Source organism: Blennius ocellaris (assembly GCF_963422515.1).
Source record: "Blennius ocellaris genome assembly, chromosome: 16".
Taxonomy (NCBI): domain Eukaryota; kingdom Metazoa; phylum Chordata; class Actinopteri; order Blenniiformes; family Blenniidae; genus Blennius; species Blennius ocellaris.
The window spans coordinates 2,040,670-2,062,647 of NC_137665.1; the positions used below are offsets into that span (position 1 = coordinate 2,040,670).

The 21,978-nt window shown below is 42.6% G+C and overlaps 2 protein-coding genes across 2 annotated transcripts; both read right to left on the bottom strand.

Moving 5' to 3' along the window:
• Window positions 1–1,338: 1,338 nt before the first annotated feature.
• LOC308141902 (ferritin, middle subunit) lies at window positions 1,339–2,844 on the bottom strand. The gene is made up of 4 exons (XM_080512154.1): window positions 2,532–2,844; window positions 2,049–2,195; window positions 1,835–1,960; window positions 1,339–1,738 (listed from the first exon to the last, which is right to left on the bottom strand). Exons 1-4 carry the CDS (start codon window positions 2,631–2,633, stop codon window positions 1,583–1,585), a joined length of 531 nt encoding a protein of 176 aa, XP_080368280.1. The 5' UTR covers window positions 2,634–2,844; the 3' UTR covers window positions 1,339–1,582.
• Window positions 2,845–6,369: 3,525 nt separating this feature from the next.
• Window positions 6,370–21,334, bottom strand: aldh16a1 (aldehyde dehydrogenase 16 family, member A1). The gene is made up of 17 exons (XM_080512113.1): window positions 21,155–21,334; window positions 18,283–18,382; window positions 17,735–17,861; window positions 17,482–17,639; window positions 17,329–17,406; window positions 16,006–16,193; window positions 15,771–15,929; window positions 15,501–15,659; window positions 14,844–15,000; window positions 14,500–14,575; window positions 13,019–13,124; window positions 12,035–12,168; window positions 11,784–11,954; window positions 10,093–10,297; window positions 9,811–9,996; window positions 8,990–9,115; window positions 6,370–8,293 (listed from the first exon to the last, which is right to left on the bottom strand). Exons 1-17 carry the CDS (start codon window positions 21,242–21,244, stop codon window positions 8,132–8,134), a joined length of 2,382 nt encoding a protein of 793 aa, XP_080368239.1. The 5' UTR covers window positions 21,245–21,334; the 3' UTR covers window positions 6,370–8,131.
• Between the last annotated feature and the right edge of the window lie 644 nt (window positions 21,335–21,978).

Consider the following 21,978-nt stretch of genomic DNA (forward strand, 5'->3'; position numbering starts at 1 on the left):
GCTGTGGTGAATTGACGTGTTTACATGTTACGTAACAAGTTAAACTGATTCACTCGCCCCAAGATGGAGATATTTTGAGAAAGCAGCTGCTGGAAGATCGTGAAACATATTCTTGGACAAAAAGACAACACTACTGACATTAAAATCACTTTATTTAGGTGATCTAAAACAAGAAACAACAGAAAATGACACAAATCCTGAAAAATGTCAACAATAGCCGCAAAGAAACTATTTCTCACGAATGGTTAAAAACAACTCCATTGCCACTCAGTGCATAACTGGACTGAAATCATCAAAGAGGTTAATGAGATTGAAAGACGAGCCTTCCTCCTGAGATTAAGAAAATATGCTTACATTGCAATATAGACTAAATGGATTGAATATCTGTCAGAAAAAAGAAGCCGCTGGTGACCTTTCACATATTCTCTAATAATTCCAAACACTGGTCGAACTTGTTTAGCTCAACTCCCTGCTGAATGTCGTTTTATGTATTCATTCATACTTTTTGCAGCCAGCTGTGAATGTAATACCCTCACATTCTGAATTTAGCATTTGGGTCTAAATTTATATTCACATGTTGTACCTTTCATGCGTTGTATTGAAAAGAATATTTAAATTTAAAAAAAGTTTCACACCTCTCCTGCAGGTGGCGATGAAGTCACTTCTAAATATCTCCAGTTTAGTCCAAGCCACAGAAAACAATCACAGCAGTTCACTAGTATAAAAAGTAAGTTGCTTGTGGCATTTCCATTTTATCAGTATGTATTCGGCTAACCTGTACCATCTAAACTTCTGCAGAGGGTGCCGGGGGTGGGCAAACCTGGTCCTCGAGGGCCACGGCCCTGCATATTTTAAAATTCCCTGCTCAAACACACCTGAATCATGAGGCTCTGCAGAAAGCTTGATAATGAGCCACTAATTGCCATCAGCTGTGTTGATGACACATTGAAAACAGGCCTGTGGCCCTCGAGGATCAGGATTGCCCACACACACACCATTTTGAATGCAAAAGAGACACTTGTGATTTTTTTTTTTGCAGTAGTGTGGATTTCTAAAGATGTGAGCTTTGCACCAAGGTGCAACAGCAGTGTTCGTCAATGTGACATTAAACAAAAAAGCTCAAGTAATCCGTGCTTTGCTGCTTCATCTCAAACGTATGCTTGAACCCATCTCAAGATCAGCGTTTGCTCAATTGGGGATCAAGCAAATTTAAACCCTGTCTGAGCATCTGCTGATGCATTGAATATGTTTCACAAGTGCTGCATAAACTGTACTCAAAACGCTGCCACGTAATTTGAAGCACAGTTCATTTCATAATAGATCCAGACAGACCAAATATCCAGCTCAAAAAAAGGTTTTATTCAGATTAAAGACATCAGACATGGCCTCCAACCATTTGAAAATGCCACACAAGCAGTTCCATTGGTAAACTGATCCTGCAAGGTTGACATTTCAAAAGAGTTACCACTGCAGACGACAGCTTTATGGGTTAGGCAAGAATCACATGACTAGTTAACGTGCAGCTGGTGTCATTTGGCTTGAACCCGGAGGAGGTTTCTCTCCGGGACCGTGCCGATGCTTCTTAGCTCTTGCTTTCCAGGGTGTGCTTGTCAAACAGATACTCCGCCATCTTGTTGTTGTGGGCATCCATGCGGGTGAGGTTGGTGATGTAGTCACCCAACTTCTTGATGGACTCCACCTGCTCGGTCAGGTAGTGGCTCTCCAGGAAGTCGCACAGCTGAAGAGGGAACGGGGGGGGGGCATTAGTAGCTGCACATTTGGAGCTCCACAAGTTTTCTGTAGGAAATTAAAAATAAAAGTTAACAGAACTTACATGTGGGTCTGTGTGGTCAGAAGCCAGCTTGTGCAGGTCCAGCAGAGCCTGGTTGACGTTCTTCTCCAGCTGAAGGGCACACTGCATGGCCTCCAGGCCGCTGCCCCACTCGTCACGCTCGGGTTTCTGCAAGGAAACAAGGTTTGAGTCACCGCCTTCCAAATCCCAGTTCATGTCTCAGAGACAGAGTGGTGACCCCATCACTTGTTCGAACCTTGACATCCTGGAGGAAGATGCGCCCGCCCCTCTTGTTCTGGAAGGACAGAAGCTTCTGAGCGTGCTCACGCTCTTCCTCGCTATTCTCCTGGAAGAAATGGGAGAAGCCTGGGAGGGCCACATCGTCACGGGAGAAGTAGAAGGCCTGGAGGGGAGGGGGGGGGGGACAAAGGCAGTGATTAGGACACAACACCCATCATTACATGGCCGGGTGAAGAAAACACACACCGTGACAAACGGTTGTTATGCTGCCAGCCAGTGGTCAGTGACATGAGTCATGACTGAAAGCTGCTTCTGTGTCAAATGGTTTCTCAGAAAAAGCTAACCTAAGCATGACTCAGCATATTGTGACCAGCGAGATTAGGGGGAACGAGACACTCCCCGTGTATGGTGCTCGGCAATGAAGCGCCAAGAAATGCAGTGTTCTACTGATGTACTGCTAAAGATTAGATAAACATAGCATCTGAGGCGTCGTACTCACCATGGAGGTGTAGGTGTAGGAGGCAAACATCTCCATGTTCACCATCCGGTTGATGGCGGCCTCGCAGTCGCGGTGGTAGTTCTGACGCACTTGAGACTCCATTTTGGCCGGTTGTTTTTCTTAACAAAGACGGTAGAAAAAAAAAATATATAATAAAGCTTCACGTCGACTTTATCACAGCAGCGTTCAAGTAGAGGAGGATTTGGTGTCGAGTCCGGAATGTAGACGAAGCTTCGAGCGGATGAGGTGAAGGACGAAGGAAAAGAAGTTCCGTTCAAACACTGTTGAAGCAAGAACTCCTGGAGGTTTTCTTCCCCTGGTGTGAAATGGAAGCGCGGGGCTGCCTCTATTTATACTCCCAGGAAGACCTCGCGACGGGGCGCCGACGTCACTACGCACGTTTCAGCCAATCAGCGAGCTCGGGCAGTGACGTCGACGTCAGATTGAGCTGGAGTGTCAGTGTTTTTTTTTTTTCTTCTTTCCTGGAGATCATTGACATCAATGATTATTGTTCCTCAGTCAATGTGGAAATAATCTGCTGACTGCCATCCTCCTGCAATGACGAAGCACTTTTAATAATCTCTGAACTGAGTTATATTCCCAAATAACTCCTCATAAATCTAAACTGGCAATGCTGGAACATTTAACAGCCATAAATAATAAGATGATCTATAAATCTGAGAATATTATGTCCCAAATTATTCTCACAGCGGCCTAATCCACAGTTATTCTCAAACTGATGTAGCAAAGGCACGATCAAGCTCAAGTAACTGCTCTGCAATTTTAAAATACCTACATACATACATTCAAAAACAAACAAACCCGAAAACAAATTGTTAAACAAATACTTATGTTACCATAAGTATTTGGTTAAATCATGTACAAATCTATAGAAAAATTAGATCGAAGATAAAGTCATAATTTATTGATTTTTATTTTTAAAGAGTTGCAGCTCATTTATTAGATTAAAAATGGCAAATATTTACTTATGATACATAAAAAATGACAGTCATGATTAAAGTTTTTTTTTTTTTTTTAACAATCACATAGATGGGCTATTGAGATTAACAATTTCAAATATGTCTGCGTATCTTATATTGCTTTTCTAGTAATTATCCAGTACAGAGACTCAATAATTTGGTTTGTATATCGTGTGCACTTGAATTAACACTGGCCTACCTTTATTTATCTATCTTTTATCTTTCATGTACCTTAATATCATTTATTATCAATATGCTAATATAGTGTGCTATTCTCTTTTTGTGTTCTAAATTATAATTTATTTATTTATCATTCTTTTATCTTATGAAAGAAAAACACGGAGGTTTCGGGGCAGAACATGCACTCAAAGCATTTTACTGCCTATTTTACTATGTATAATTGTTGTGTGTGACAAATAAAGGACTTGACTTGCATACAGCAATAATATGTACACTGTGGATTGCAAAAGTTTCTCTGTGTGTACTGCATAGTGCTGTAAAACGACTAGTGCTATGTTTTAGTTTAAAATAGTCTTTGATAAAATAGAAAAAAACAACAATAATTGTAACATTAAACAGTATTGAAGGTGCAAGACAAATAAGAGGATTATACAGAGCAAATTCGTAACAGAATATGAAATAAACATGACAGAATAAGTAAGGTACATTTAAAAATAAAACACAGCAACAAAAAGTCTCAACAATCAAAATATACCAAAATAACAGGAATATTTCCGACACATTGAGGTTATAATGCTGTTAACGGCATATAGCCTCTGTAAACTGGTCTTATTTTTACCTTAACAGCACCATGTGACACTGAGTGACTCACGACTGATACGGCTTTTATTTGCATTACTCAACACCACAGCAGTGTTGCTCGATGCTAAAGTCTTTGTAGTTCAGACACAGTGAGACCAAGAGATAATTCTCTTTATCCACAAAGGTGCTTCAAAACGCCTCATTGCAGAAGAACGAATTTCACAACGGCTCATTTCAGGACACAATCATACAATGTGGCACAAAATTGAGCGCAAATGTTATTTAATACGAGAGGATAAAGCAGACGGGATTGCGCAACGTCGTCGTAGGGATTGCCCTCGTTCCCATGGCGATGAGGTCTTAGTTTCCAGGCCTTTCTGCTTGAAGTTTGCAAGTTCTCCCTGCGCATGTGTGTTTTCTCACTCAAAACCACAACTTTGATGTTAATGGTGACTTTAAATTGCATGAATGCGTGTGTGAGTGTGTTTGACCTGCGATGGACTCATGAGCTGACAAACCTTGCACTGGATAAAGCGGTATAAAAGACGGTCGGTCACATAAAAGTGCCAAGCATCAGGTGTTTCACAGCCCTAAATACTCTAAATGCTCTGATAATGACCATCGTCTGTGAGATAATGGGAGGTTTAGAAACACACTTAACTCAGCAAGCGCCACGGCACACAGTCGTCTTTAACATTGCTCTTATTCTAACTACCGTTTGGAAGCCGTGCCGTCGGTCTGCTCGTATTTGTGACGCTGACCTGTCCCGGAGAAGGGAGGATAAAAAAAAAAAAAAAAAGGCTGATTTGTCTGAATCATACGTCGCTGGGGAGCCTCTTCGGTGAAATCCTAAACAAGTGACAAAGCACATCTGCACGATGAGTCGACAAACACAACAATACACCCGTGAGCAGTTAAAGCCGAGTTTTGTTCACGCCGAGGCAGAATTGCCGTTTTTTGTGCTTCGTCACGCGCCGCCGCCCGTCTCCTCTCCAGAGCACAGGGCGGTGTTGCAACACCACCGTGACTCGGCAGTTGCTGCTGTGACTCAGCAGAAACCGGCGGGAGTCTCGTGACCACAGACATCTGACTGGAAGGTTTCTCGCCGCGCGCTGCTGGCTGAAACCAGTTGGAGGAGAAGGAAGGAGAAAAGTGTGGGTGGGTGAGGGAAAAAAAAAAGGAAGCAAAACTGGACACGAGTAACAGAAAACTGTTTGTCCAGCGTCTGTTGATCGTCTCACCGAGTTCCAGCGTTTGCCAGAAGTAACGAGTGGAGGCAGTTGGGACTGATTTATTGTATAAAGCAGAGAGTTGGCGTTTATTATCCCCCGCCGTGGCTGATAGGACCCGAAGGGGGATCTTGAAACAGTCTCCGTCCGTCCGTCCGTTCAAACGTTTCTACCTATATCTCCGCAACCCCTGGGCCCACAGTGACCAAACTTCACATGTGGATACATCTCAGAGGGGCAAGGGATACTATGGTACTATTGACCTAATTTGCATATTAAGTAGGTCACAGGGTCACGAAGTGCTTAAAAACCCATTTTGGGCTCTGGAGGCCTAGGTTTTTGAGCTAGGGCTCTGAAATTTTATACACACACGATACACACTCCAGGGATAACCTCCAGTACACCAAGTGACCTGACCTTGACCTTGAAGATTGGTAGGGTCTGAAGTTTGCTCGTCATGGTTGCACAATACATGTATTTTCATATAAACATTTCTCCTCATTTCTCAGCAGTTCCTGGGCCCACAGTCACCAAACTTCACACATGGACACTCCACCTGGGGAGAAGGGGCACCATGGTGACCATGACCTAATTTGCATATCAGGTCACAGGGTCACTAAGTGCATCAAAACACCTTTTGGGCTCTGGAGACGTATTTTGACATAGCTTATGAAGAAGACCTTTCAGATTCTACATAATTATCTACTAGGACCCATGGAACACCCTCTACTGTCCCGGCGGGGGATTAGCCGAGCAACGGCCTTCTTGTTTATTGCATCTTGGGGTTTTTTTGTCTTTTTTTTAAATCTGGAACATGAAAAAATGGATAAGTAAATTCACCAAACGATGAAACACGTCTCAAATGATCTTTTTAATCAAGGCGTTGTAGACGAAGCACAAGTCTGTGGGAAAGTTTCCTTCAAGACGACAACTTGGACGGAGAAAACAAGTCTCACAGGGAATGTTTAACCTTCAATGTCTACAAGTCACAGTATTTATTGTGCAGGAAGAAAGACAGACGGTACATTCGTGTATTTGCATCCGACGCATGATGAACTTTAAGGCCGGCGATGTGGAATAATCCCTCCTGGTCTTGCAGAACCGTACGCGTTCACTCAACATGTTGTTTTGTGACTCCACCCTGGGCAGGGAGTCCTGCACCACCTTCTTCCCACAACCAACGGAAACAAGAAATCGTTGAGACGTGGTAAAACTGGCGTTTCACTTCTCGTTTAGCACGCAAGAGGTCTCGTGTATCGGGACGGTTTTCGGCACCGTGGAGACCGGGGGGGGGGGGGGGGGGGGGGGGTCAAAGTGATTCCAGTCGAGGAGCCACATCAACCTGATCTGACCTCTGACCTCTGGAGGCCCAACAAGGCAAACATCACATGTTAAACTGCAGATATGGACAAATGTCAAAGTCTTTCCTTCTTTTGATCCTTTTGTAACTGCAAGAATTCACCAGTCTATTCTGAAATATACATATTAAAGTTAATCAGATATTATATTTGCAAAAAAATCCCTATCAGCTGTATCTGGTATCGTATTTTTAATTCAGGATTAAAACAATTTGTCATCATCTGGAAATTGTTTTGAGTTTACGCGTCTAAAGCATCACTTCACATAAGTTGGACTCGTTGTTTTATTGTGAAAGGCGTTGCGTCATGTGACCTCCACAGACGCATTAATGTCGGGGGTCAAATTCTGACCAGGGGCGGTTTTAAATGTCATTTTTGCCAATCGAGTGTTTTTAGATCAGCCTCTGTCAGTTTTCATTTTTATACTTAAAAAAAAAAAAAAAAAAATCAATGGCGGGCCGATCAGATCCTCTGGAGGGCCGCTTCTGGCCCCCGGGCCTCATGTTTGACACCCCTGGTGTAGAATCAATAACACAGAATAAAGACTAAAACATTGAAGCCTCTCCAGCTCCACTTGGCTGGAAAACGGAGGTAGAACATGAGTTGGTCTTGTAATTAAAACTGCTGTTACAAGATCTCTTGACAAAAAAAAAAAAAAAAGAAGAGTTATGAGTTTTTAAAGGGTAGCTGGATTTATGAGGTTCATCTTTGGCCATCAGAACTACGTGAGCACGATATAAAGACGTCATCGCGGAGGCATTTCAGACTCTTAACGGACAAGCGACAAGGAATTTGCGGAAGGAAAGAAAAGAAAAAGGGAACTTTGTCTGGTGGTCTACGGACTCGTTGACGGCAGCAGTTCCAGCCTGTTGTTATCCCTGCAAAAAGGAGACGTCCATCACAACAGATGGACTCGCAGTTTGCGATGTGAAGGCTGACGAGATGTTTTCCTGCATTCTTCCTGCCGGGGCGCCGCCGTCAACACCGGCTTCTCCATTACAAGCGCGTCAAATACGTCGTGGTTTTGCGTTCATACTTGTTAGTTATCGTTCTGACTGCGCGGATTTCTTTCCATTTCCATATCCTTCTCACACAATTTTTTTTAAACCCGTTCACTCGCTTGTTGTTTTGTTTTCCTTTATTAGTCCCTTAATTTACGGCTGCAGTTGCAGTGAAATGTTAATAACCAACATTTAATGGTCGAACACTGATGTTAGTACCGAGGATGTCTGAGCTCCGCCTCCTCTTCCGTTCTCCCTCCTCCCGTCCTCCTAGGCGGTGGGAATCCAAACACTCTTCCACTGGACGGCGTCCCGCCACAGATCCTCCAGCAGGCCGGGGTCGGACCCGGTCCAGTCCTGCCCCTCCGTCTGGCAGGAGAGCTTCAGGGTCTTCAGCGGGCTGGTGCAGGTGTTCTGCAGGTACTGGCAGCCCTGCAGCAGAACGTCACAGCAGCAGTGGGCAAGACGCTAAACTTTTTATATAAGTATTTTAGTACACATTCATTTGGAAATCGAATCAAATCCAAATATTAAACGTTACGAGGACAATTCAATTCTGATTAGATTCATAGATGTTGTAGGATTTAGGCACCATCTTTTCCTACCCGTTTGCTCGGTCGGCAGTGAAATGGAACTGAAGCTTTGTATAATAAATGGTAAATAAATAAAGGTGAGCAGAAGAAAAATGCACATTTTTTAAGTTTTCTGGGTTCCAACGATAGAAACAGTGTTAACGTTGTCGAAATTTTCATTTTTGCTGAGATCATATTGGGAAAACAGCTTTCAATCCGATAGTGACAATAATTATGTAACAATTAATTCATTTTACCATATAGATTATATATTAAAAAATAAAAAAAATTGTGCAGATGTTACTCTAACTTTAGTTTAGAGTCATTTGGAGTTTCCTTGCAAGTTTTCACATGAATGAATCAGAAGTTTAAATCCTGTCAAAAATATTAACAAATATTTAACAATAATATCAAAAAGGATGTTGTGATATCAGACATTCTTTAATTAATGAATATAATAACTCAACATTTCCCCTTGAGTCTTGATGAGCAGTTTTATAATGTGTTGTGATTCACTAAAACCTGCGTATCCGCTTGTGTTTATTTGCCGCCTCACCTCGGCGCTGCCCCAGTACCACACGGCCTTGATCACGCTGTGATTGGCCAGAGCCGCCGTCAGCTGGTCGCGACTTCCTGTTATGACGTTTACCAAACCTGCAGGAAGGTCTGAAGCCTGGAGCACCTGAGAGGGAGGAGGAAGACGTTCCTTAAAGATTAAATAAAAAAAATACCAAAAAAAATCGTGTTCATCACGAGGGAGAAACTACGGTGGCCCTGAAGTGCAAACCACAACAACAAATCACTAAACACAACAACAAATTGAAAAACACAACTGCAAATTCAAAAACACAACTGCAAATTGAAAAACACAACACAAATGAAAAAACACAACAACAAATTGAAAAACACAACACAAATTCAAAAACACAACTGCAAATTCAAAAACACAACACAAATGGAAAAAACACAACAACAAAATGAAAAACACATTTGTTGTTGTGTTTTTTCATTTGAGTTGTGTTTTTGAATTTGTTGTTGTGTTTTTGAATTTGTGTTGTGTTTTTTCATTTGTTGTTGTGTTTAGTGATTTGTTGTTGTGTTTTGCACTTCAGGGCCACCGTAAGAAATGAAGTAGAAAATGATCTGGATGAGATTTGCTGCTGATTTTTCTTATTTTCTGCTATTTGTTCTTTCAATGATCAAAATCATGTTTTTTTCTTCTTCTTTGTTTTGTGTCCTTTTGTTTTTGCTTTTGTTGCGATTGTTTTGCTTTTTGCTCTGTTGTTGCTCGGGCCGGTTTAATCTCATGGCAGTTGGAAAATAGCGGTGGACCTGCCGCCCCGGCGTTCCCCGACCGTCGCCGGCTTTCTTCCTCACCTGGACGAAGGAGAGGACGGGCAGCGGGTGCTTCTCGCTGGGCACCATGACGACGGCGTTGCCCGCGACGACGGCCGCCCCGAGAAGAGACACCATGGAGAGGAGGGAAGGCTCGTCGGGCAGGACGACCCCGACGACCCCCAGGGCTTCGGGGTAAGAGTGGGCGGAGCCGGACTTCGGCATGGGCTGAAGGAGGGGAAGCCCACCGGGGCGGGGGGGAGGAGGTTAGGTTTATACGTCCACAGAGACACGGCCAGTCGTGTCGTTTCCAGCGCCACTCACCAGAGAGCCTCCCCGCACCGTGTCACAGTACGCGGCCCAAACTTTGAGCCTGGCCACGCTGAGCTCCACCTCCGCGGCGGCGTCCTCCGCCGAGACGCCGGTCTGGACACGGACGGACGAGGCCACGTCCCCACACTTGGCCTTGAGCCCCTTGGCCAGAGAGTGGAGCGACTGAGCGCGTGCAGACGGGGTCTTTTTCATCCAGCTGGAGCCGGGGAAACATTAGAAGTTCACTCTTGTGAAACTATTTCCTTTCGCCTGTTTCCTCCATAAACATAACGCATTTATACTTAGCATTTCATATATAAACACGCGCACACACATTATGCAAATAGTATTTGAGGTAGCACTTGTTTGTCTTTCTTTTGTATATAGAATGTATTGAATGTATTGTTCATTTTCTCACATCTTTGGAATTGTTTACTGTTCTTTACTGTTCACTGCTTTTCTATTTTCTCTATAAAAGCACATTGGAATGACTAATGTATTTAAACATTTCTTCTTTTTTTTTAAGAAGGGAAAAAAAAAAAAGAAAAAAAAAGGAATTGTTTACTGTTTTGTATTGTTTATTTGCACTACCTTAAAAAAAAAAAAAAAGTTAACTTTTGAACCAGGTTCGGAGTTGTATGTGAAACACAACGAGAAGTTAACCTGTATTTGTCTTTGCTCTTTGTCTTTTCTTTTCTTTTTTTTTTTAAAAAGTATTTACACACATTTTTCTTATATAAAAAAAATTGTTTTGGTTTAAAAGTTAACTTCTAACCTTGTTTCGCACTCTGAGCAGGAGGCAGAAGCTTGGCAGGGACACTTTTTGAAAAGGCTGCTCCCATTGAATAAAGCAGTATAGAAGATGGAGTTCGACTTTTCCCTCCATACAAATGCAGCGGGTGTTAAAGCGCCCAATGAAAACCTTTAAATGGAGTAACCTCAAAGTCCAAATAAAGAAATAGAACGTTCAGTTTGTAGACGGTGAAAAGACAACAATCTGGATTTCAGTGTAATTCAACTCCAGTTTGTTTTCATGCCCTGCAGGACTCTGCCTGTTTGTCGAGTTGAACTTTAGTCAGCGCCGTGTGTTTATCACCAGCCAGGTTGTGAAACAACGCACCACGTAGATGTGCTTGTGACAGTGCGAGCGCCTAAATAAACCAGTTTATGGAGGTCGAGGTTCACTTCTTAATGGCTTTAAACTGTGCTAAATGAACCAGAGGCGTATAAATCTTGAACCAAACCACTGCAGTTCTCAGGTCTTTGCTGAAACCTTTGACCTTCCACGCCTCAACATGTCTGGATCAATCGTGCAAATGTATCCCCCCTGAGTAAAAATAAAAACGGCAGAAGCTGCTTTTCGTTCTCGCGCAGCAAATATTTGGAAAGCCAAAGGCAGGTCTGATGTACGAGTGAAACAATCAAGTGAAATGTGACTTCAGGACACGTGACGCGTGTGACCGGACAGATATGCTGACGTGCAGAGTGCGAATGCAACATTCCTCGGAAATCTATAGATTATTCCAGTTCAGTGCGGAAGCCGTACTGCAACTATGATGGTTAAGAAAGTTCTAAGTGTGTTTCGCACAGCAGAATCAAGAGTACGGTTTAAAACTGCATTAAAGAGGATCCTCGAGTCGACGGGGGGGAAAATTAAATGACATTTTGAACCAGTAAGGATCGACCATCAGACAAGCTCTCACCCCGGCTGGACTTTGATGGCCGCCTCCACGGCGTTGCGGACGTCTTTGCGCCCGCCGTCTGGACAATAACCCAACATGCCGCCGCCCCCTGGTGGGCGAACCGCCACGCTGCCGCCCGACACCGACTTGCACGTCTTGCCGCCGACGAACTGGAGGTAGGACGGAGGAGCGCTGGGGAGACGTGGAGCACAGTGTCGTGGCGCTGCCCTTGCGTTAGCGCTTTAATAAAAACACAGCTAGTTTAATAATACCTGCTTAAATCTGCGGGAATGACAGGTGGAGCCGTTTCAGTTCCAAATGCCGAGTAGTCCATAGGGAGCGGGGAGGAGCGAGGAAGAGGGGCGGAGGAGGAGGAGGAGGAGGGGCGTAGATACTGGTACAGACCCTGGCAGACGACAGAGAGATGAGTAAAACAGTGTTTTCCCCAAAAAAACTGCTTGTTTTGTTTTTAAACAAGAAGGCCGTTGCTCGGCTAATCCCCCGCCGGAGGGATTTATATTTTCTCACAAAGCAGCTCTAAGGCAGCACACTTGGTACACTAGAGGGTGTTCCATGGGTCCTAGTAGATCATTATGTAGAATCTGAAAGGTCTTCTTCATAAGCTATGTCAAAATACGTCTCCAGAGCCCAAAAGGTGTTTTTATGCACTTAGTGACCCTGTGACCTGATATGCAAATGAGGTCATGGTCACCATGGTGCCCCTTCTCCCCAGGTGGAGTGTCCATGTGTGAAGTTTGGTGACTGTGGGCCCAGGAACTGCTGAGAAATGAGGAGAAATGTTTATATGAAAATACATGTATTGTGCAACCATGACGAGCAAACTTCAGACCCTACCAATCTTCAAGGTCAAGGTCAGGTCACTTGGTGTACTGGAGGGTATCCCTGGAGTGTGTATCATGTGTGTATAAAATTTCAGAGCCCTAGCTCAAAAACCTAGGCCTCCAGAGCCCAAAATGTGTTTTTAAGCACTTCGTGACCCTGTGACCTACTTAGTATGCAAATTAGGTCAAGGTCACCATAGTATCCCTTCCCCCTCTGAGATGTATCCACATGTGAAGTTTGGTCACTGTGGGCCCAGGGGTTGCCGAGATATAGGTAGAAACGTTCGAACACACGGACGTACGGACGTACAGAGACTGTTTCAAGTTCCCCCTTCGGGGCCTATCGGCCACGGTGGGGGATAAAAACACCTCAAACGTGAGGCGCTGCCACCTGACGTAGGAGGAAAAACTCACCTCCTGCCCTCCGTCGGTGCAGGTGCCGCTGTCTTTGTGGCCGCAGACGGGCAGGCAGGGGTCGAACACGCTGTGGGAATTCACCCAGACGACGCCGACCGACAGGCTGCGGGGAGGAAGAGGAAACCGGGAGGTCAGTGTGTTTGCAGTTGCAAATAAAACGGCAATATACGTGGGATTTAAGACAAATATGCTGGGAGCAGCCACAGACGTAGACAAAGTGCAACACGAGGGCTCATAAGGTGAAACCCGAAATATGGCAGAAGGATAATAACCTGAGCTTCAAACACATGAAGACGTTTTATCTTTCTTCATCCGACCCGTCGCAATACATTCACTCACAAAGTAGATTCAATCAGACTATGAAAGCACCGTGAGCAGGTCTGTTTGTACTGGAGAGGCTTTGTAAAAGTCTTTTTTAAGTGAATGCGTCTCAAAAACGAATGGATCAATATCAGAGTTGCATGAAATCTTAATAATAATAACATTGCACTTTATACTGGTAAATCTCAAAGTGCTAAAACGACATAAAACGCTTCAATATATCAGCAATAAAAATCAATTAATTTACTCTATTTAACATTTATGTTACCAGCGATACAGTAGAGAACTGGCTGTCATCTTCAGTAGTGACCTGGTTACGAGGCGGCAAACAACAAGACAAGTGGTCTCTAATCTGAAAGTTTATGCGCGACGAGAATAATGTGATGTTAAAGAAAAAGTGACGTACGGGACAGGAAATGATTTAAGTTGTCGACAAAAATCGATAATAGAAATTGTCGACAATGAATTCCATTGTCGACATTCGTCGCTAGACGGGTTTTTTTCCAACAGAGTGAGGCGTCTCACTTCAGTACGATCTCTGCCGAGTCGCACATAGCGTCAATAGCGTCTCTGACGCGCGGTATGACGCACACAGAAATAATGGCGGCGTCCAACGCAGCAGCACGAGAACTTCAAACGTTTGGGAGCATTTTAGCTTGGATACGGCGAACAGAAAGATGACTTGCAAGGTTTGCAAAGCAGACAAATGTCCGTTGTTAAAAGCGTTAAGATTTCAGACTGTTGAGAATTGTAAAGTTCTTTTACAACTGAATGCACTTCACAAAATGCACTTTATATTTTTTTTATTTAACGTTTCACTGCTGCTAATGTGCCCTTGGTTTACAGGAAAGAAATGTTTACTTGATTTTAATTAATTTTTTTTATAAAACACATTTGCCTGTGCTTGGACAGAGGTTTATTTATTTTTGGATTTATGGCCTATCAGCAGCAAAGTTGAATAAAAGATGCATTTTTCATTGAAGTACCCACCTTTCTTGTGTTTATTATCATTTGCCACATAATTAAAGCAACCTCATGCTAAATTTAAGAAAAAATTAATAATTATCCGATTAGTCGACTAGTCGTTTCAATAGTCGGTGACTAGTCGACTATTAAAATAGTCGTTAGTTGCAGCCCTACTCCGGTGTGGTTTGTACCTCTTCGCCGTCTCCAGAGCCAGAGTCAGATCTTCGGTCCAGACGGACGCCGCCTGGCCGTGCGGGCTGTGGTTCCCTGCAGAGACGAGCACCAGCAACCACACCATTACCCAGCATGATTACGTCCATTTCGCTTAAGAAGAAACGCCGTTGGAAATAAATACGGCAGAAGGACGCACACCTGACGATGCACAGTTCATAGAAACGAAGACTTTGATTTTACGAGAGCGTCTTCAATTGTTTAATTTTAGGAGAACCGTTGCAGAAAAGTAACGGTCAACGTCCCGACAGACAAAACGGCGAGAGACTTGTTTTGATTCAACAGGAAGTGGCGTCGTTCTCACCCAGGGTCACCGCCTCCGAGTTGCTCCTGAAGGTCATGAGGGGCAGCAGCGGTCCAGGGGAGGGGCTGACCACACACGACGAGGAGGGGGCCGCACCGCAGAGCACAGTGGGGGGGTACTGGGCCCCGGGATAAGAGGCGGGAGAGGGCTGAACCAGCTGAGAGCAGAGGGGGGGGGCGGCCCGCTTAAGTCTCCGCACAGCGTTTTATGTTTAGTCGTCATTTCCAGTAGCAAGTGTTTGGTTTCTGTGAAACTATAGACATTTTCATCGCATATACTCTTCACCACAGTAAAGAAACTTATTAAAATTAATAATTTATAGGTTAATATGGCAGCATGTTTCCAGCCCGGCTCAACTTAAGATGAAATTAGGGCATCAAGGGGAAATTAGAACCCGGGAGAAACACAAGCATGCACAGGAAGAACATGCAAACATCTAAATTAAAATATAAAAAAAAAAGCCTGGGTCTCACTACTTCATTAGTGTGCAAGCTAACGGTTTGGAATTGAGAGAAACTCAATCACAAGAATCTAAAAATCGACTAAAAGTGCTGAAATAACTATTTTTGCTGTATTGTTCTTGCTGGAAAAGCCATTTAAACAAACAAAACAATAAACACAGGTTGTTTTTGCAGCAGGTTGTTGATTGCTGCTCACCGTGGCCCCCTGCTGCTGAGCCTCCTGTACTGCAGCCGCCACCCGCCCACCTTCAGCCTCGCTGAGCAGAGCGACGCACTTCATCCCGGACATCCGCAGCCTGAGGCGAGCCACAACGCTGTCGTACACACTCTCCTGCACACACAACACCCAGTGGACCTGGAACACACACACACACACACACACGGGGACAGGAGGTTAACACACCGGAGAGTCGATCCCTGGAGGAACTATAGATTTATATATATATATATTTTTAGTGTCCATCACCTCTCTCCTCTTCTTGAAGGCAGCCTCTAGAACTTCTTCCACGGCGCTGTCAATGTCCGCGGACTCAAAGACGATGAAGGGGCAGGTGGCGCCGACGCAGGGGGACACGGCCACCGGGACCCCCATCCCCGCGGTGGACTTGCACAGCGTCACTCCGTCCTGGGGGGGGGGTAGACGGACACGTCAGGCTTTTTAATACAGGCACACCTCGGGCCGTCGTCTACGTTTCAGCCACCTGCTTGTTGCCGCCGTACGCCACGTAGCCCACGTCGGGCGTTTGGGCCACTTTGGCCGCCAGCGTCCCGTCGCAGGCCGTCAGGACGTTGAGCGCCCCGTCGGGAAGCCCCGCCCCCGTGAAAAGATGAGCCAGCAGCAGGGTTGGGGGGCCGCAGCGCCGACCGGGGACCACGACCACGGAGTTACCTGGGAGGAAGCCATGTTGGATTGGAACCTCAAACAAAACTCAACCAACTGACATGTAGTTTATTTGCAACATAAATTAATACAATCAGAAAAAAAACCCACAGTTATTTCTTCATTAACTTAAATTAATAATTTTTTCAGCTCAAAGTTTGAAGCGTTGAGATAGTATGACATTGACTGCAGTACACATATTTGGCCACCAGGGGCGCACACGAGTCACATTTATTATTACACAGATGTAGAATTGACTGTAGATTAAAGATAATTTCCACATTCTGACAAGTTATTTGATCATAACATGACCTTGTCAATATTTTTGAGTTCCAACTACGTTTGCCTCGTTAAATAAAGGTTAAACAAATACATAAAAAAAAATCTCCCTGTGGTCTGTAAGTTATAATGATTAACTGAGGTGCATTATTGTTGAAATGACAGGTTCTTATAATCAAATTCCAGCTAATATTGATTAATTTGGCTTGGCGCCGTATGTGGCCCCTGAAGTAGAAGAAGTTTCACACCTCTGGAATAAAAGGAAGCACAATATTTAATGATTATTGAAATGATATGATGCATGTTCCGAGGAATTCCCCCCCCTTTTTAAATTTGGTGGGTGTGGCTTATAAGCTGTAATTTTAATTTTTTTTTTTACATGTTTTGAACCTTGCTGAGGACAACTTGGCTTTTTAAAGGTTAACAAGCTTTAAAAGCTGGTGATGCGTTCATGTGCATCCCGTAACTCAGAATTTTTTTTTTTTATAAATTTGGTGGGTTTGGCTTATAAGCCACTACTTAAAAAAAAAAAAATATACATATATTTTTTTTAACATGTTTTGAACCTTGATGAGGACAACTTGGCTTTTTAAAGGTTAACAAGCATCCTGCTGGTGATGCGTTCAGGTGCATCATGTAACTCATCATGTAACTTAAATTTGGTGGGTGTGGCTTATATTCCGGTGCGGTCAATAGTCCCAAAATGTAATTTAACATGGTGCAGTGCGATCCATGAAGGCTGTCATGATAAAAATCTATAATTAAAAGCTTGAGTACTTATATTCACCGTATGTCAGTGAAGGCCTCACACACACACACACACACACACACAAACACACACACAAACACAAAGCCTTTGCTTTACCCATGGCCAGCGCTGGTAAGACTTTGAGCATGAGGGCGTAGAGGGGGCAGTCGTCGGAGGTCACCACCTCCACCACGCCTGGAGAAACCAGAAGAAGAAGAGTTCAACGGACGCCGCCGGCCTCGCGAGCGAGACGGCGTGGCGTTCGCTGACCATGGGGCGTCCGTCCGGCGGCGAGGGCGTCCCGGAGCCGCGCCCAGCTGCCGTAGCACTGCAGCAGCCTGGCCAGGGCGGAGGGCGAGCCCGGCGCCTCGCACACGTCGCACAGCTCCGACACGCACTGGGCGTGCTGCCCGAGCACGCTCGCCACGCTGCGAGCGGAGAGGCGGAGGTGAGAAGGGAGGAAGGAAAGAAAAGAAAAGAAAAGACGCTAAAAAAAAAACCAGACGCTCGGCGCGTTTTCTACCTGAGCAGCACGTCGGCCCTCTGGTGGCAGGTCATGGCGCTCCACCGCTGGAAGCCGGCGGCGGCGGAGGCGACGCACTGCGAGATGTCGGCGTCTTCGGCGCACGCCAGCCGGCAGACCTCGCCGCCTGCAGACACGGAGGGTGTGACGGCTTTAAGTGTTTCATTCAGTTTTCCTTTTACACATTTCTTGCGTCGTTTCTTTGTTTCGTTACCGAAAGTAGTTTTTTTTTATTGTTTTTATTTACGTCTTTACTCATAATTCGTTACAGTGCAGCTAGTCTTTTGCAATATATATATATATATATATATATACATGTATTCCACGGTAATATATTGTGTATTCCGGCATTATCTTCCGAACTCCTGTAGAATACGTGGAGACCTGACAGTGTTCACTAGCGTCTCTTTCGGCCTCGTTCACACGACAACGTTTCAAGTGAAAACGCGTCGTTTTTTTTTTTTAGGGTTCTTTTTTTTTTTTTTTTGCACCGATTTCTGGTGTGAATGTTTAAACAGGCTGATCGATCAATGCGGAGCTGCGCTCACCTTTACCGTCGCTCAGCGAGACGCTCCGCCGGTCCTCAGGAAGCACCAGCTTGCCGTCGATGAAGAAACCGAGGCGTCGAGAGTGATGCTCCAGCCAAGCCTGACGGAGCAAAATAAAGACACATTTTTTTTTATTTAAAAAAATGTTTAATAAAAAGTTTTCCCATAAAAAAAATGTTTTTATTTACATTTTTTTTAACTAAAAATATTTTTATTAAAAAAATGTTTAATTAATAAAATACATTTTTTAATATAATAAAAATGTGTGTAAATACTTAAAAAAAGAGAAAAAAGTTATTATCCCTGCTACAGAGCAAATAAATGTTTTTTAATAAATAAAAAAAAAATTTTAATTAAAAAAATTCAAATTCAAAAAATTATTACTAAAAATTTTTTCATTCACATTTTTTTTATATAAGAAAAATGTGTAAATACTTAAAAAAAGAGAAAAAAGTTATTATCCCTGCTACAGAGCAAATAAATGTTTTTTAATAAAAAAAAAAAAATGTTAATAAAAAAAAATTCTAATTCAAAAAATTATTATTAAACATTTTTTCATTCACATTTTTTTATATAAGAAAAATTTGTAAATACTTAAAAAAAGAGAAAAAAGTTATTATCCCTGCCACAGAGCAAATAAATGTTTTTTAATAAATAAAAAAAAAATGTTAATAAAAAAAAATTCAAATTCAAAAAATTAATATTAAACATTTTTTCATTCACTTTTTTTATATAAGAAAAATGTGTAAATACTTAAAAAAAGAGAAAAAAGTTATTATCCCTGCCACAGAGCAAATAAATGTTTTTTAATAAATAAAAAAATGTTAATAAAAAAAAATTCTAATTCAAAAATTATTATTAAAAATGTTTTCATTCACATTTTTTTTATATAAGAAAAATGTGTAAATACTTAAAAAAAGAGAAAAAAGTTATTATCCCTGCTACAGAGCAAATAAATGTTTTTTAATAAAAAAAAAAAAAAATGTTAATAAAAAAAAGTCAAATAAAAAAAATTGTTATTAAACATTTTTTTATTCACATTTTTTTTATATAATAAAAATGTGTAAATACTTAAAAAAGAGAAAAAAAGAGCTGCTACAGAGCAAAGACAAATACAGGATTAAGCTTTTCTCCATAAAAAGAAAAAAACATCTTCCAGGTAAAACTGAGACAGTTTATGAAATTGTTTTCTTGAATTTCACGACTGAAGAACCTCCGGCTGTCATTTACTTGTTGCTTGTTATTCTGTCGCCATGACGCCACAGAGACGAAGGTTGGAGAGGTGATGGGAGAAACACAGCAATTTCTAACCATAATTTCTGGGATCGTCTCGTTTATGCTGAAGTTTCGATTTCGCACAAAACCTCCAGTCTTGCGTTCGTTTCGTGTCCATAAAGAGGCGGGACATCTATTCAAAACGGGACAATCTGATCGTAGGAACAGGAACGATTCAATAATATCGACCATATAAACGCAGCGGCGTCCAAACCCTGGTTTTCATTGGCCGGGGGGAGACGCCTCCTCTCTCGGACACTGACCGATATAAAAATGTCGAGGCCGAGAGGAGCGAGTCAACGATTTACCGCCGAGGACCAAAGTGCAGAGCGCCACTTCTCCATCAACTGAATCGCTCAGGTCTCAATCACGGGAAAAAAACCCCTGCAAAAGTGGTGGTTTCACTTAAAAAATGACGTCATTATGAGAGTGAGACTCTTATTTCCCACAAAGCAACTGAAAGGCTTCAACTGGTACTGAGAGAAATTATAAAATTCTTATATAAAATTATAAAATTCTTCAGCAGAGCAGCAACGAGTTCATATTTGGACAAAATGTCAATTTTGTTTGGTTTTAAATTAAATCGTATGCAGGACAACTATGTGCAAAAGCTGAATTTAGGCGGGAAATTATTCAGACAAAAATACAATTATTTGCGATTTGGATTGCCGTGTTTGTAGAATCAAGTCAGTATTAAGTGTTTCTGACATTCCGTTGAACGACAAGAGTTGTTCTATGCACGTGAATTCAAGGACGACTGGATCCTGAAAGTGACACACAACAGATATTAAAAAGTAATGAATTATGAAATCACACAACAAAAAAGAAGAAAAGACACTCGAGGACCACAGACCTTGACACATAACAAAAGAAGGTGTTAAGTAAATAAAAACAAACTTTAAATCAAACAAAGAGACAGAGAAAAAGAAAAATGGCCAAATAATTCAAAGTCACCATACAAAGACACAAAGTTTACCACATGAACAAAACACTCAAAATGACTAGAAAAACATGCAATGACAGTCAAACTACTACAACGTATTAAACTGTCAATAAATACATGAACAAAGTCTCATCAAATATTCATAAAGATATAAATCAGCCACAAAATAGAAACAATTTCTATTAGTCATAAAAAAGATGTAAAAACATGACTGCAAAATTCATATTCATTACAAAAACACATCGAGGAAAATGGCCAAGAAATAGATTGAAAAGCATCATCAAAAAACACAGAAAATGAGCATTAACGACACTGATTTATTCAAAAATAATAAAAAAATCCCCACATTGAGGCAGAAAATCCCATCATCTTGAAAAGTAGACATCTTAAAGCTGTTTTTTTGTTGTTTTAGCTCATTTTGTTTTCCGTCTTCTCCACATTGAGGAGTCAAACCGACTCACTGAGTTTTAAAAGCACATTAATAACATTTTCGCGTGCAGGCGCAGTGAAGTCACGTGTTCCCAGTTCCAGTTAATGAACTTCACATGAGCCTCGCAGGGACACGACGACCCGCAGTCAGTTAAAACCTCCAGTTACAGCAGCTCCGTTCGTTATTAGTTTAACTGATCTGATTTAAACTTTTAACAGCCTCACCTGTGCGGTGGCGGGACTCGAACCCGCGGTCGGTCCGAACTCCATACTCTGGAATATGTCAAACACCGTGCGCGTGGTGCTGCCGGCCATAATCAGGGGGCGCGCAAAGAGACGACGGAGGCTCAGTGTCGCCGTGGGAGATTTGTCTGTGTCAGAATCTGCAGATTATTTACTAAACGTTTGGAGATGGTGCACAACAGGAAGGAAGGAAGGAAGACTCCACACTGCCGTCAGCCCGTCACCCCGCCTCCAACAGGCAACGTACAACGTGCGTCCAGAAACGAAGCCGAGCAGGGTTGCCAGATTCGCGCGATATTTCCCATCTCGAAAATGAGATAAAACCCGTCCAACTCAATAAAAACCGTCTGAATCTCTAAGTAATGAACGATTTATACCGATATCGTTTATAAAGTTCAATAAAGCATAAAATGACAGGAACAAAATGGGACTTTGGAATATGCCCAACCTGGCAACGTCAACCAAGGAACATGTCAAAGAGTAAAACCTCAAGATTGTTCACGGCCGCGTTTTTCCTGAGTTGTAGCTGTTCACGAAGAGTTCGTTTTCGTGAACGCTAGTTACGTTACATCTGCATTTCTATACGTCTAGAAAGAAAATAGTTTTGGGATATTAAATGGAAAAGTATTTGATTAACACGCTGCCATGTTTTTGCTGCCATCATACGACTGTACAGTTTGTCATCGTATGGTACATTTTTAAATCAAGAGGTTTCACTCCCTTAATTCTCCGGTATCGTATCCGGTTACAATGTGTTCCACTTTCTATTTTATTTTTATTTAATTTGAGCATCTGCAGGACTAAAA

Coding starts and splice junctions, on each gene's coding strand:
- aldh16a1 (XM_080512113.1), bottom strand. CDS start 21,244: ATGGCCGGCAGCACCACGCGCACGGTGTTTGACATATTCCAGAGTATG. Junction 18,383..21,154: donor CGAGTCCCGCCACCGCACAG/GTGAGGCTGTTA, acceptor TTGCTCCGTCAG/GCTTGGCTGGAGCATCACTC. Junction 15,001..15,500: donor CTCAGCAGCAGGGGGCCACG/GTGAGCAGCAAT, acceptor CTCTGCTCTCAG/CTGGTTCAGCCCTCTCCCGC.
- LOC308141902 (XM_080512154.1), bottom strand. CDS start 2,633: ATGGAGTCTCAAGTGCGTCAGAACTACCACCGCGACTGCGAGGCCGCC. Junction 2,196..2,531: donor CCTACACCTACACCTCCATG/GTGAGTACGACG, acceptor CCTCCCCTCCAG/GCCTTCTACTTCTCCCGTGA. Junction 1,961..2,048: donor TCTTCCTCCAGGATGTCAAG/GTTCGAACAAGT, acceptor GTTTCCTTGCAG/AAACCCGAGCGTGACGAGTG.